Below are 15,291 nucleotides of genomic sequence, written 5' to 3'. Positions count from 1 at the left end.
TGCAGGGCGTCGTCAGGAATGCGGCCGTCAATGGCGACATGGGCTGGGAACATCAGGTCGTCCGTTAGTGGAAGTACATAATGGGACATTCCTTCCGCTGTGTGAACATGGACAGCACGCGACTGAACAAACCTGTTTTCGTTTGGTCGTATCGTAACCGCAAACGTTTCGAAGATGTGTATATAGACATAGAAAATACATCGTCATAAAAAATAAATAGGGAATTTATACTAAAAGTGTCATACCAACCTCTACATGCAAACGGATAACCGAAGGCGATCAAGTAGTTACTTTTATGTTCGAAAAGTATATTAACAACTGGAAAACACGCGTTATCAGCGCAAGAGCCGTACGGAATTTGCTACGAACATATTAGACAATTTGAACTAGTGTTGAGACTGAACCCTATCTTAAATACTTTATTATGTCGATGGTAAGAAGTGTTTTATTTAAATATAGATGCGGGGTTGCACCCCTTAAAATAGAAACGGGCAGATACGAGATATGAACGGACGTGCTTTCACTGCCCCATATATATAGACAATGAATAACATGTGTAAATTCACTGCAACTTGTATGACACAATTCGCAAAGATGTTTCTTATAATAAATACTTAACAACATTTGTACAGTTAATGTCTAACGAGTCCATTGTAAAATTCACAGCCAAAGCCTGCAATGAAATATTAATACATCGTAAAAACGTTTAATATTTATGAAACTTTGCACTTTTATCTATCTGTTCATATTAAAATGCTTTGATGGTGTTTACATTAAGGTTAATCTGTCCATAGTCTTGTAACTAAAATTGAGATGTTTTATACATTTTATTGTAAATATTTTAACTGAACTACCGGAAACTTAACCGCCCATGCAGTAATTTTAATTGCAAAGCAGGTCTCGTGTTGTCCAGTGTTAATTGTTGCGTAAAATAAAATTAAACAAAATACAACATTTTCAAACATGTTTCTTTATTATTGTACTAGTGTATAATTCAATGTCTATGATATAACAATAAAAAGTCGCGGCTTTTGTAATGCGCGTATTTAATTAAATGCGTATGTATACTTTCTTATAAATGACTGTTAAGATCACTCTTGATACATTGACTACATGTAGATGAGTTCATTCAACTGTCAAAACGCTTCATCACGATGAACATCTTCACCAGCATTTAGCATAAATGCTATTTACGTGCACTTAGGAACAGTCGAACAATTTTGTCAATGTGTGAACTTTTTGATTGAATGTATGTTAATATATATTGATTATATATTGATTATTTATTTGTAACTCGAAATAATTGTCTTTTATGCAAACAATTTAAATATATCAATGGTTATTTAAAGAGACTAAATGTAGATAATACTTATGCTAAAGTACGAATTCAGGTATATATACAATCACGATGTATTGTAAGGTCTTGCTCACATTGTGCATTTTTCAACTTATGTACAACACGTATCAAATCAGTTATTAGTTGATCATGGAAAGTATAAGTATTGTTAGCGAACTAAAAATATAACAAAAAAAATCAACTATATAAAATACGGCTATTTCCCAGGATGACCGATTGGAATCGATCCATGGAGGATAGCGCAGTCTCGTTTACTGAATTCGGCATCTAGTTGTAACTCAAAAACATTAAGCATTGTCCACGTAGTGTTACCTGCCCATAAGGGTCAATGGTATACACACGGTGTATATGCATATCGGTTGCCTCTCTGTCAAAATGCTGCCTCTCTGTTCAATCTCGGCTGCCTCTCTGCTATATACAAGAAAATGGATGATCGACATTCACAAAACAGGTAAGAAAATATAAAATTAAAACCCGTTAACACATTTGTGCATAAAAAGAGGAGGTCCATCAGTTGAAGCATCTATCCAGCTAAATATTCACAGTATTCCGCAAGTCCAAACACTTATCACAACCTCAATCGAAGATGGAATGATGGCGAGGTTGGTGGAACAATCGTGCATACATGCCACTTTGATGACTTTTTAACATTGAATATCTAGTGTCATTGATATCATCTTTATGATCACAGCTTGTGCGCTATATAGTAATTTTCATCAATTTACTTAAAAAATGCCTACTTTCGCTTTCGTTGTGGCACGGGAAGCCTCTCGATCGGCTCGCTTTTCTGGAACGGGTAGCCTATCTAGTCGTCGATTGACACTGGCATGAGAACACTCTCCATTACATTTCTTGTTATAGAACAACATTTCTTGTCTTTGAAATATTAGGGAAATTCTATGTTAAAAAGTCTTCAAAGTGGCATGTATGCACGATTGTTCCACCAACCTCGTCATCATTCCATCTTCGATAGAGGTTGTGATAAGTGTTTGGGCTTGCGGAATACTGTGAACATTTAGCTGGATATATGCTTCAACTCATTGACCTCCTCTTTTTATGCACAAATGTGTTTACGGGTTTTAATTTTATGTTTTCTTACCTGTTTTGTGAATGTCGATCATCCATTTTCTTGTATATAACAGAGAGGCAGCCGAGAAGGAACAGAGAGGCAGCATTTTGACAGAGAGGCTACCGAGATGCATATACACCGTGGTATACAACCCATTTACAGTTGGAGAAATCCAGATGTGGAAATATGTCTTGCTTTTGAATAAGATTTTCTTTTCTCGAATAAATGATCATAATTAACATTTTTACATATGGTGAACATTATAAAATACAATTATAAATAATGACTACAAGATACAAAATAAACAAGAAAATGTTAATCAACCTTCGACACGCGGTGCATATAAGCGAAACGGATTTTGCTAAGCTATGCTCGAAACCAGTCATTTCTCTGCCCTATGATTGTTATTTAGCTCCAAAAATATCAAACATGAATCAAAACCACTTTCATAATAGCAGCTAATGAAGATTCTACTTCGTTGAGCGGGCGCCTTCTTTTATCGCCGGAAGCCGCGGCATACTTTGCCTCTTGCTTTGCATCAACATATGCGTTGATTTTCTGTGTCTGTATGCAGACAGGTCATTTGCATTGGCAGACCAGGCAACTTGCGTCTGCTCGGAGTTTAAAACTTCCGCCTCTGGCATAGCAAACCCTACAGTCTTTTTGCAAGGCGGGTCTTGTGACGTCATGTGGGCAGTATTTGCGATTGTGGACATTTGGTCACGTGGTGTTTTTGACAAACCAAGTGGTGTCGTATTATCGCTGCCTGATTCGCTGCTTTGACGAAGCTGATGACGTAATTCTGCCTCTCGGACATGTTGGTCAACTTTGAGCTTTTGTCGCACCTGGGATTAAAGAAAGACGCGCTCTTTTATGAGTCGTGTTAAGAGAAAACTGGGCATAATGCATGTGCGTAAAGTGTCGCCTACATTGGATTTTTGCTAGGAAGAGACTTCATTTAAACGAAAAATATCATAAAAGCGGAAAGTGTCGTCCATGATTAGCCTGTGCGGACTGCACAGGCTAATCTGGGACGACACTTTACGCACATGCATAATGCCCAGTTTTCTCAGAACAAGACACATATTTGTATATAAATGAACGCATAAACTTGTCTAGTTACCAAATAAGGAAGATTCATATTTATAAGATACTTAATTTTAATAATAGCAATGGAAAGGAAGACCCTTTTAAAAACACCAGCCTGGTTGCTTTCAGCTCTCATTTAAATAACAAAAGCACAATATCTTTGAATATCGGTAATTTATTAGTCTTGCAGATCCGGTGTAAATGTTCTTCGTAGTGTACTTCCAAAGCATCACTTATCTCGGTCGTTTATGCCAATAAACAACGTAACTCAGAATTGTCTTAAGACCAACGATGCACAGACGATATATGCGTACCTGGTGACGCTTAATCGTGTTGGCACCAGACATCTCGTTCTCGATGTTCTTCAGAGCATTCCGAATGATCAAGTCCTCGTGCTTCGTCCTCTCGCGCTGGATGTAGCCTGCAACTCAAATTGCTGATGTAAGTTACTCTTAAGATGGAAATTAGATGAAATCTAGTTGTAAACGACTATGCCATCTACAGTAGAGGGTCGCTGTCTGGCAACGTTCCAGTCGGCGGCGAACCGGGGCATTCATATTTTTCGACATTAAAGCGAATAAGTACTGTGTATTTTATTCAACACGTCACATCTTTACCTCGTGCTAACAATTCATAGTTAATATATTTGGTATTTGTAGAAATGTTACAATTTGTGTTAGAAATTAACCAGGCACTCAATTAATCTTAAAGGTGGACCTCTTTACAGAATGCGGGCATATGATGGCTAAGCAACAGTGGGATATCAGGTGCAAGTCTTCTGATTCACGACACTTGACACCTGGTGTACTTCTACATCCAGGGTATAAACACTCTGCAGTTGATACCTGTTATCCAGCTTGTGTCCTTCAGTTGCCAGTTGCCCCAGTCTGTGAGGTCCCGATCTAATACCGGAAGTCGCTCTTCTGTCTGCGCATGTGCAATTGTATGCTCCCGTCTGATACCAGAAATGTTGACCACGGGCTTCGGGTGCGTACTTGCGGGCAGAGATTTGGACAACACGGCATTATGGCGGCTTTGGGTGGAAGTATCAGACAGATCCTCCTGTATTAAACATAGCTTGGTTATATAATAATACAAGATAAGTAGTGATGCAAAGCATCAAAGGGCGACGGGAATTTCAGTGTAAAAGGCACTCAATGAAGTTACATGGAACGATTTTTTTCTACTGTAAATATTAATATATTGGTTGGCCGATTATTTTAAACAAAATAGAAAAAGATACTGGTATAACCATTATCTATGATTGTGTGTTATAACCCCCAAATAACCAGTATTTATGATGTTGTGTTATAACCCCCAAATAACCATTATCTATGATTTTGTGTTGAAACCCCCAAATATTTCATAGTTCATTTTATTTACATTGGTTTCCTTTTTTTTACTGGCATCCGTGTGTAGTTTTCATAAATGGAACAGAACTGTGTAGGTTTTAAAAAATCTGCTTTATCTTGTAAGCGTAATTTCATATTTTTCTCAACTTCAAGGGGAGATGATTCTGAACTTATTCTTACGTTGCTCATTTACGATAGGGGTTGAGTACTAATTGATATGAAAACACTGTAAACGTTTTAATGTGTTTACGAACCCCCCCCCCCACACACACACACACCCTCTCACACATATATTTAATGGGCATAATAAAAACAAAAAATGGCTACAATAAAACAGCATATTTATTTAAACTAAATGTCTATATCAAAACAAAAAGTGAACATAGAACACAAATAAAATAATTTGATCCTACTGGGGCTCGAACCTATGGCCTCTCACAAGTAAAGCGAGCGTATAACCACTACACTACGGAACCGCTTGAAAACTCACCTTCTAACTAAGATATTAATAAGTGACTGTATTATAACGGTTATCAATAAAGCAATAAACCGTGTAATCGCTGTCGTCTTGTAAAATTGAAGAAAATACGCGTTCACCAAAACTCGAACAGCAAAAGTCTGCGCTATTGTTAGAAAAACCACAAAATAAATTAATTTTTATTATGTTTTGTTTTTACACAAAACCAGAAAGTTTCACCGGTTCGCGTATTTGCCCAGTCCCTGTGATCTTTTATTATTGCCCAGTCCCTGTGATCAGTTATTAATTAAAAGAATTAGCTTTGCATTATTGGCAATAAATGTTGTAGTAAATGTAATAGGCACAAATGCGGTACTTATTTACACTAATTTACACAAAAAATTACCACTATGCAAGATATTCTGACAACAAAAATATATACATTGATCCGTAAAATAACTTCTCCTCCCATAAGCGAAAAAAAAAGTATTATATACGAGTCGCCGCACTTCAGTGCGACGCCAATCAAGATGATTTTATTTCAGTGTACACGTTTACTAACTAAGTGGTCAAGTATGTATATACTGTTTGAATCGAGAGGAATGACGAAATACAGTCAAACTTGTGAATAACGTTCAGTCATTGGCAAATATTCATGTGTAAAGGAAGTATTTAAGAGTGTTGTAAACATATTCTGTTTCGAAAATATTTCGCATCGATCACTTATTGTCTACATGTGTATACCATAATCGTATTTTATTAGAATAACAAGGATCCAGTTTTGCGTACTGTCGGACTGACGGAGGAACAGACCGACGGACGGACGTGCAAACCATATGTCACTTCAGATGTAAATGCGGTAAGGAACTTAACTTTATGTGGGTTCAACGCAGAAAACCTAAATCGTTCGACTGGGCCATCTAGGAATTAGACTTGTACTGTGTATTTTAACGGTATGTTTATAAGTTTGGTACCTTTCACAATTTTGTTGAAAACTGACATTTTCCAAAATCTGAAAGTTTTTTTTAAATATGTGTTTGTGACTAATTAATGATATACATTTGATTATGTACATTAAATTTCTTTAGTTTTTGTAAGGGGATCGCACTTTACCATTGAGTATTTTGTTCTTATTTCCTTTTTCTCGGTCACAAACTCTGGCTCTTTCGCCTTTGTGTCGTCAGCTTCGGGTTTCTGCTGTGTGCTTACGTGACCTCCGACTATTTGTCGTGCCCTCGCCTGTATTCCGCCGGCATCGGAAAGCTCCGCCAGTTTGGTGAGTCGCAGGTCTATGAGAGACTTGAGTTTCCCGTCTTCGATTCGTACACTTTGGGGGCTGTCGGTGTGTCCTGCGATTAATTAAATAATACAGTTTAGCCTCGTTCTGAGAATACTGGGCCAATGCATGCAGGTAAAGGGTCGTCTCAGACTTATCAGGGACAACACTTTCTGCTTGTATGGTAGTATGGTCCCTCATACATCTGCCCTCAATTCTCCCCCATGCTACCTCCCTCACACATCTGCCTCCCACCCCTTCCCATGCTACCTCCCTCACGCATCTGCCCTCCATTCCCCTTCCATGCTATCTCCCTCACACATCTGCCCCCATCCCTTCCCAAGCTACGTCCCTCACACATCTGCTTTCCTACCTCTTCCTGTTACCTTCCTCACACATCTGCCCTCCATTCCCTCCCATGCTACCTCCCTCACATATCTGCCTTCCATCCCCCATGCTACCTCCCTAACACATCTGCCCTAAACCCGATCCCATGCTACCTCCGTCACCCATCTGCCCTCCATCCCCCTCCCATGCTTCCTCTCTTTAACATCTGCCCTCAACCCTCTCCACTGCGACCTCCCTCACACATCTGCCCTCCATTCCCGTCCCATGCTACCTCCCACACACACCTGCCCTCCACCCCCTCCCATGCTACCCCCCTCACACATCTGCCTTGCACCCCCCCCATCTTATGCAACCTCCCTCACACATCTGCCCTCAACCCCCTCCTATGCTACCTCCTTCACCCATCTGCCCTCCATCCCCCTCCCATGCTTCCTCCCTCAAACATCTGCCTTCAACCCCCCTCCAATGCTACTTTCCTCACACATCTGTCCTCCATCCCCCTCCAATGCTACCCCCCTCACAAACATCTGCCCTCAACCCCCTCCCAAGCTACTTTCCTAACACATCTGCCCTCCACCCCCTCCCATTCTACCTCCCTCACACATCTGCCCTCCATACCCCTCCCATGCTACCCCCCTCACACATCTGCCCTCCATCCACATCCCATGCTACCTCCCACACACATCTGTCCTCAACCCCCTCCCCTACCACCTCCCTATACCCATCTGCCCTCCATCCCCCTCCCATGCTATCCCCTCACACATCTGCCCTCCCTCCCCCCCCTGCTACCTTGTTTACACACTGGCAGAGCCCTCCGACCCAGCGCCTGCTACCACACTCACATATCTGCCCTACATCCACCTCCCCTGCTACCTCTCTAACACATTTGCCCTCCACCTACTCCCCTGCTACCTACCTCACACATTTGCCCTCCGACCCCTCGCCTGATACCACCCTCACACATTTGCCCTCCGACCCTCGCCTGATACCTCCCTTACACATTTGCCCTCCATCTCGTCCTCTGCTACCTCCCTCACACATCTGCATTCCACCCCCTTCCATGCTACCTTGTTCACACACTGGCAGAGCCTTCCGATCCCTCGCCTACTACCCCCCCCCCCTCCACCCCCCTCCCCCGTTACCTCTCTCACACATCTGCCCTAAACCCCCCTCCCCTGCTATCTCCCTCACACACCCGCTCTCCACCCCCACCCCCACTACCGTCCTCAAACACTTACGTGTTTATAACTTACTCAAGTAGGATAGTTGAAGGTAACTGTTTTTATGGGTAAGTGGTTGCATATGCATGCATTATTTGACACGCTTCGTTGTTTCAAAGGAATAGGACGCGAGCTATCGATTAAGGGGCAAAAACTCAAAAATATTGTTTGAAAGTCTGTAGAAGATTTATTCGGGTTGACAAACGGACTCGAAATATTGCTCGGTTTTCGACCGACTGTGAGTTAACGGCTGGACAGATTTTTTTAAAGTGAACTTTTTTTGAAAGGTTGTCCAATAGCCCATAGGAGGATCAATGGATGCTTTTGATTAAAGCTATTTTTGACATTTTTGCGGCCCGCGAAGACAGGTCTATGATAAATTCTAGTTAATGACCTTGTTATGATTCCAATTTCAGAGGATGGGGATTTTTTTTTTCATGGCTCTTTGTCAATTTCTTTCTCATTAAACATGATTTTATATATTTATTTGAATATATTGGTCTCCTAAAATTATATATATGAAAAATACTATCCTGGGTACGTTACTTCCACCTGTGATAACACAATGACAAATTCACAGAACTGTCGTTAATACAGAACAAGTTACTAAATGCATACAACATATTGACAAATGCACACAACATAATGACAAATGCACACTACATAATGACAAATGCACACACCATAATGACAAATGCACACAACACAATGGCAAATGCACACAACATAATGACAAATGCACACAACATAATGACAAATGCACACAACATAATGACAAATGCACACAACATAACGACACATGCACACAACAAAATGATGTATGCACTAAATAAAATGTCGTTAATACAGAACGAGTTAGTAAATGCACACAACATAATGACAAATGCACAGAACGAAATGATGTATGCAACTAACAAAATGTCGTTATAACAAAACGGGTTTGTAAAAGCACACAACATAATGACGAATGCACAGAACGAAATGATGTAAGCACCTAACAAAATGTCGTTAGTACAAAACGATATTGCAAATGCACATAGCATACTAAAAATGTACAGAACAAAATGATGTTTACACAAAACAACTTAGTAAATGCACAGAACATAAAGACCAGTGCCATCAGAAGGCAGCATTGGCGTTCCATAACCTTGTCACTATGGACTTGTATTTGTTGATTACAGTACACTACTAGTATCTTTGTGATTTGTATAATCGTAATAACAACTTAACATCTGCTTATTTTAAACACTTTTTCTAGATGCATCTTTCTTTTTTCTGCCTATATATATACACTTAAAGGATCATAATGTTTTTTTAACTCTTAAGTTCGCAGCGTTTTTAACATACAAAAGAAGTACAAATATGTAATATCAATATTTACTGAAAACAATACGGGTTATGTAAATGATAATTGTATGGTCGTTTATATAGGTCCGACCATAAGCAATAGTGTTTAGAAAAAATAGTCTTGCAATAGTTCACCTGTATTAAGATAAGTAGTTGTAACTTAAATAAGACCCGAGTCATGCGAAAATGGATCTTAGTCATATTAGGCCAGCTTAGCTCCAGACCATAGGTAAGGAACTACGCTTTCCTATATGAGGTCACGCAAGGTTTCCTAGTCTCATTAGTTGATAGGGTAGCTCCGGAACAGACTGTCCTGACCGAGTATGGTCTATGGCCCATTTTCGCATGAGGCGTGTTATTCATAAAAAATCAAAAACACAGTTGCTTATGCTATAACGTTAAAAGAAAGCAATGTTAACGATCATCGTTTAACTGATCTGAAAACGCTCATGACTTTAAAATACATTTTACGAGTTAGACGTCTTGCACCTGCGTTAATTGTTAACCGAGTTGCAGGAGAATTGTGACTACCGGTATACTTTACGCACATGAATTTAGCCGCGTTATGAGAAAACTTAACTTGGGCTTAATGCTTGTACGTAAAGTGTCGCCACAGAATAGCCTGTGCAGTCAACACAGGCTAATCAGGGACGACACTTCCGCTTTTATGGTAGTTTTAGTTTCAAGGAAGTCCCTCCTTACCGAAAATCAAGTTTAGGCGGAAGGTGCCGTCCCTGATAAGCATTTGCGGACTGCACAGGCTAATCTGGGATGACACTTTACGCACATGCATTAGGCCCAGTTTTCACAGAAAGCGACTCAAATAAAGGTTTTACAAGAAACCGGCTTAATTATAGTGGTGTTTTGTGTGTTTTGACAATCGACAATATTGCATTTTTTCTGTTTAACAGAAAGAAAACTCGACATGTTTAACTCATTTTCTGTTGTGTTTTTTTCCGCAACGATTTACCAATTAGTAAAATACGTTAACCATGCTTCAAGTTATTCGAATTCCCGCGATGTTTTGAAAAACTAGTTATACTTGAATGTGAATGAATGTTTGAATAATGAAAACACCAGCTGGCATGAATTTGATAATTTATTAAAGCGAAAATGTACTGTTTAACTAGTATGTAACTAAAATGTATGCTGGAAGTACGATGCAATTTCTTATATCTGGCATAAACAACCAATGCGGAAAGTTAGTTCTTAAGATTTATATTGGATATTCGTTATCAAGCACATAATCCAATCCATTCCAAACTTATGACACAGTCGCCTGTACGATAGCCTGTTTCTCGATATCCGTAACTTTTGGGGGATGAAATCAATTGACTTTAAGGAAACGAACAATTCAAAGTGTGTACACATTTTTGAGAATAAAGTCCCTTGTTTTGTTAATAGGGACAACGGTGTTATTAAAACGGTATTTTTTTCTTATTCTTTGTAAATTTGCTTTACTTGAGGTTACCGAAGGCATAGCTTCTATCGAAATCTTTTGCTGTTCGTCGGATTTTCTTAATGTAAGTGAAGGTAAAACGTCCGATGGTATCTAAAGATGATAATCAGATTTACTTTATCTCGCTGAAGGCATTATATGAAATAAAGAATTCAGACATCATGAATGGTTTATAACGCTAAGCGACAACCCCGATTATTGTTCCGGTCCGATGACATAACTTGTGTTGGGTTTGGTGGTGAAATCCGTATACTGCCATTCTCCCCTACTTCTGATTTAGTTACGGCAGATGTAATAAACTGGTCAACTGACTAAAATACTGTTGTAAACGTCGAAAAACCCAAACCATAAAAAAGAAATAAATGAAAAGAAATCGGGGCTATAGTTTAAAACCGTTTTGGTGCACAAAATTTCCCCTGACCTTTATGTGTGTTTCATTTTTGTACGCGATGAAGTCCGCATGCCAACATTTTGTTTTAAGTAATTCAAATAATAAAATCAAACAAGTTGATGTATTTAAGTAACATGACTTTATAGTTTTGCAAACACGATTAAACAATTTCAGTTTCTTAAAATCTCGCGAATTTAATTCAACGTTTTTTTTTTAATTTTGGAAAGGTATGCTTTTGTGAGTTGTTTTCCATATAGAACTATAACCTTTTACTATAATCAGCATGTCATTTGGCATATGTTTTATATAATATTAATTGGGAATAATTAAAGTGATATTATGGGCATCTAACATTTAATAGGTGTCTATCGCAATCGTTGTTTATTTTTTGGTATTTTCACTTCATTTGTTAATGCAGCATCAACATACTAAAAGAATATCCCGGATAGAGAAAAATATTGCATATGAATATCAACCGTACTTTTGTTTGACAACTGATCACGCATGTAAAATGTGAACCAAAATTTAGTGAAAGTGCAGATTCGTTTATACGACACAAAGACAAAATTTTGTTTTACGGATCATTTCGGCTTACAGGACTGGGTGAGTCACGTAAAATATCGAACATAAAATATATTTTCATAAATAACTGGTAGCAAGATGAGTTGCAGATAATTGGTCAGTAACCACATTTTAACTTACTCTTTTGACCTGTTAATTCTAATCTGATCAATTCAACAGTGAAAAATGCCCATAATATCTCTTTAAGTTTATGATATATTTTAAAATGAACGTGTATACCTAATACATTTGAGTATCGATTTGTGAAAGCGTACAAGATTTGTCACGGCGCGTATGAAATAAAGAAATTTAAAGGATTTTTAAGTTAAAAATGTCTAATAGAAAAGACAAGTGTATTCGAATGTAATGTCTCACTTTCAAAATGCTCTTGTTGAATAGCGCATAGTGTATACAATCATGAAATCCAAATGTATTTATAATTGTACAACTGTAAGGAACAAAAGGGTAAGGGGGACACAACATAATGGGCCATATTTCTGTTACTAAATTATATATAATGTGAATGTTAAAATGCCATTCACTTCCAAAACAATTGTTCTGGCGTAGTTTATCAACTTTCAGATCTGTGTACCTGCAAACGTTCAAACAAATGAATCTTTTCATATACACTCGTTCACTTGTGTATTCAACGAAGAAACGTTCCTAATTAAAATAGGAAATAAGAGGTTGTTCAACCTACAGTACAGGGAATATTTGATTATTCGCATGGTGACCTTAGTGAACAAGCGCATGCTACGAGGTCGATGGTGTTTATGTTGAGGTTGTTCATGTTCTGTATTTGTGTTTGGACCCCAACCTAATTATGCCTAGCGTCTAGAAAAAAAGGCATTGGCAAACAGCGTAGACCCAGATGAGACGCCGCATGATGGGCGAAGGATGGCAGAGTCCACTACTAGGCATACATGGGTTCAACCAGAAATACCGCATTTAATTTGCTCATAATTGTCTTCTGTATGTATATAAAATATTAAAACAAAGGGAAAAGACAGTCAAAGATGATACAGAGTACATCTGTATTGAAGTGCTTTAAATTCTGTAAATTCGATATTTTTGGCAAGATGACAAGTGCAACTAAAGTGTATCTGAATAATTACTTTATTTAACCCATTTATGCCTAATGGACTCTTCCATCCTTCTTAATTGGATCAATTTATTTCTAAAATTAGGGATTTCTAGTTTCTATATTTAGAATATTTCTTACTGAAATTCCTTTAAGCAAACAGCGCAGACCCTGATGAGACGCCGCAACATGCGGCGTCTCATCATGGTCTTCGCTGTTTGCCACGGCCTTTTTTTCTAGACGCTAGGCATAAATGGGTAAAATTCAACATATTAAAAAATAACAACAGTATTGCGATGGATACACCAACTTTTTATTGAAGATTTAATTGCGTAGACAAATGGCATTTCGGAAATAATAATTACGAAGATAATTGCCCGGCAAGTGGTCCCTAATTAGTTGTAATTATAAACTCACGTTCTATGTTCCACACAGTATTTTTAGATCTTTCAACAAAAGAATCAGACAATGATCAGTTAGATCTATTAACTAGTGAACCTAAAGATCACATGTAAATAAAATATACGAAATTGCTTCGGCATTTGACAAATGCTCTCATACATGTTTACGTGAAAAAGTGTTGAATTTATGGTTGGGTTTGAATTATTCATTATTATGCGATAATTAAAGCGTTCATATGATCGAAAAATATACGATGAAGATGTAGCAGAAAACAAGAAACATGTTAATTTATACTAGTCCTTTATCCATGTATGCATGCAATAAAAGCTGTAGAATAACTAGTCGCGTGGAAGTTACGCCTTGAAACAGTTATAAAGTTTAATTTAAAAAGATGCATAACATTTTATGCACGCAATCTACAACATGTCGCGTTTTAAACGTTTGCTATTGATATGACAATAAACATTTATTAACGCGAGAATGATTGAAATTATTAAATGAGTCGTGTTCTGAAAAAACTGGGCATAATGAATGTGCGTAAAATGTCGTCCCAGATAAGCCTGTTCAGTCCGCACAGGCTAATCAGGGACGACACATTCCGCAAAATTATATTTTTGCTAAGAAGATACTTCATTTAAACGAAAAAAGTTATAGAATCGGAAAGTGTCGTCCCTGACTGCACAGGCTTATCTGGGACGACACTTTACGCACATGCATTAAGCCCAGTTTTCTCAGAACGCAACTCAAAGGGATATTATAGCTTGCGGCTTACTAAAATACTACAGAAAAAAATTACCAAGAAAATAAAGAAACTATCCCCACTCCTTGTATATACTTACCCGGATCTTTTATTTCAAGTATTTCCTCGAACAAGGTCTGTGACGAGCACGACATCTGGTTCTGCAAGATACGGGACCAGCGCCTCACCACGAATTTTTTGTTCGTATCAATCTGCGAGATATTATAGCGGGAGTTTCGGCCCTCGATTTTCACTAATCGGTCCAAATCTTGCTTCACCGTTTTGTTGGTCCGGAAAATACACTCGCCCGTCCGACTTTTAGACATGCTGATAGCGCCTTTCATGACTTTAAGAATCTGTAGGGTTTTTGTACGATCCTCGATCGTCCTCAAGTCGTACAGTGCCTCAACGCATTTGTCGTATCTCACCATCGTAACGTTTGCTTTTCTGTATCGTTTCTTTCGTTCGATTGATCATACGGCTATAATTGAAGGTTTCGTACAATCGGTGGTATAACAGATCTGTGCTAGCATGAAAAATAAAGTAAATTTAGGTATTATCAGAAAGAAATTACATATTTCATTAACAAGGGGACTTTGTTCATCCACATTGAAATTTAAAAATAGCAATCGCACGTTGAAAACATTAAATAAAAAATACAAAGCGACATAACGTTAATTTGAAAAGGGTTAATGACAACTTCAATGAAGACTTCAGTTATAAAGCAAACTTCATGTTTACTTCCGCAGTAAACGCACATCTAATGAAAGTAAATTTGACACATTTAACTTTGTTTAAAATTATATATGTAAATCCATAGATGATAAAGATGTGTCATTTGCAATCAAACAGGTCGAAACGAATTGGTACATACAATAATTATTCAGAAACCACCTGTAATGTCCATTCATTACACGCAGGTATAACCATTTGCAGTTCTACATTACAATCAGTTAAATAACTTAAATTCCCTGAATACCGTAAATGATAACTCAATCTTAATTAATTATACCACACTTGTTGAAACCTTATCCTTTCACTGTCAATAAGTTATTATCGGACTCCATGTAAGTAGATAATATCGTTCCGCTGTGAAAATATCCTCGCTACTTTTTTAAGTAAGTGTATTTATGTTTGGCTGAA

General features: G+C 38.1%; 2 protein-coding genes across 3 annotated transcripts in view; both read right to left on the bottom strand.

The window, feature by feature from the left end:
• The window catches only part of LOC127836523 (beta-adrenergic receptor kinase 2-like), a 417,424-nt gene that overhangs the window by 225,923 nt on the left and 176,210 nt on the right, over nucleotides 1–15,291 (bottom strand). The window lies entirely within an intron of this gene.
• On the bottom strand, nucleotides 2,499–15,287 carry LOC127836629 (uncharacterized). Its single transcript, XM_052363307.1, has 6 exons — nucleotides 15,161–15,287; nucleotides 14,249–14,674; nucleotides 6,438–6,673; nucleotides 4,361–4,577; nucleotides 3,830–3,936; nucleotides 2,499–3,271 (listed from the first exon to the last, which is right to left on the bottom strand). The coding sequence occupies exons 2-6, from the start codon at nucleotides 14,577–14,579 to the stop codon at nucleotides 2,897–2,899; spliced, it is 1,266 nt and encodes a 421-aa protein (XP_052219267.1). The 5' UTR covers nucleotides 14,580–14,674; nucleotides 15,161–15,287; the 3' UTR covers nucleotides 2,499–2,896.

This window comes from Dreissena polymorpha, chromosome 1 (genome assembly GCF_020536995.1).
Source record: "Dreissena polymorpha isolate Duluth1 chromosome 1, UMN_Dpol_1.0, whole genome shotgun sequence".
NCBI classification, from domain to species: Eukaryota; Metazoa; Mollusca; class Bivalvia; order Myida; family Dreissenidae; genus Dreissena; species Dreissena polymorpha.
Note: the sequence above shows the minus strand (reverse complement) of the source record. Positions and strands in the feature narration are given on the sequence as shown.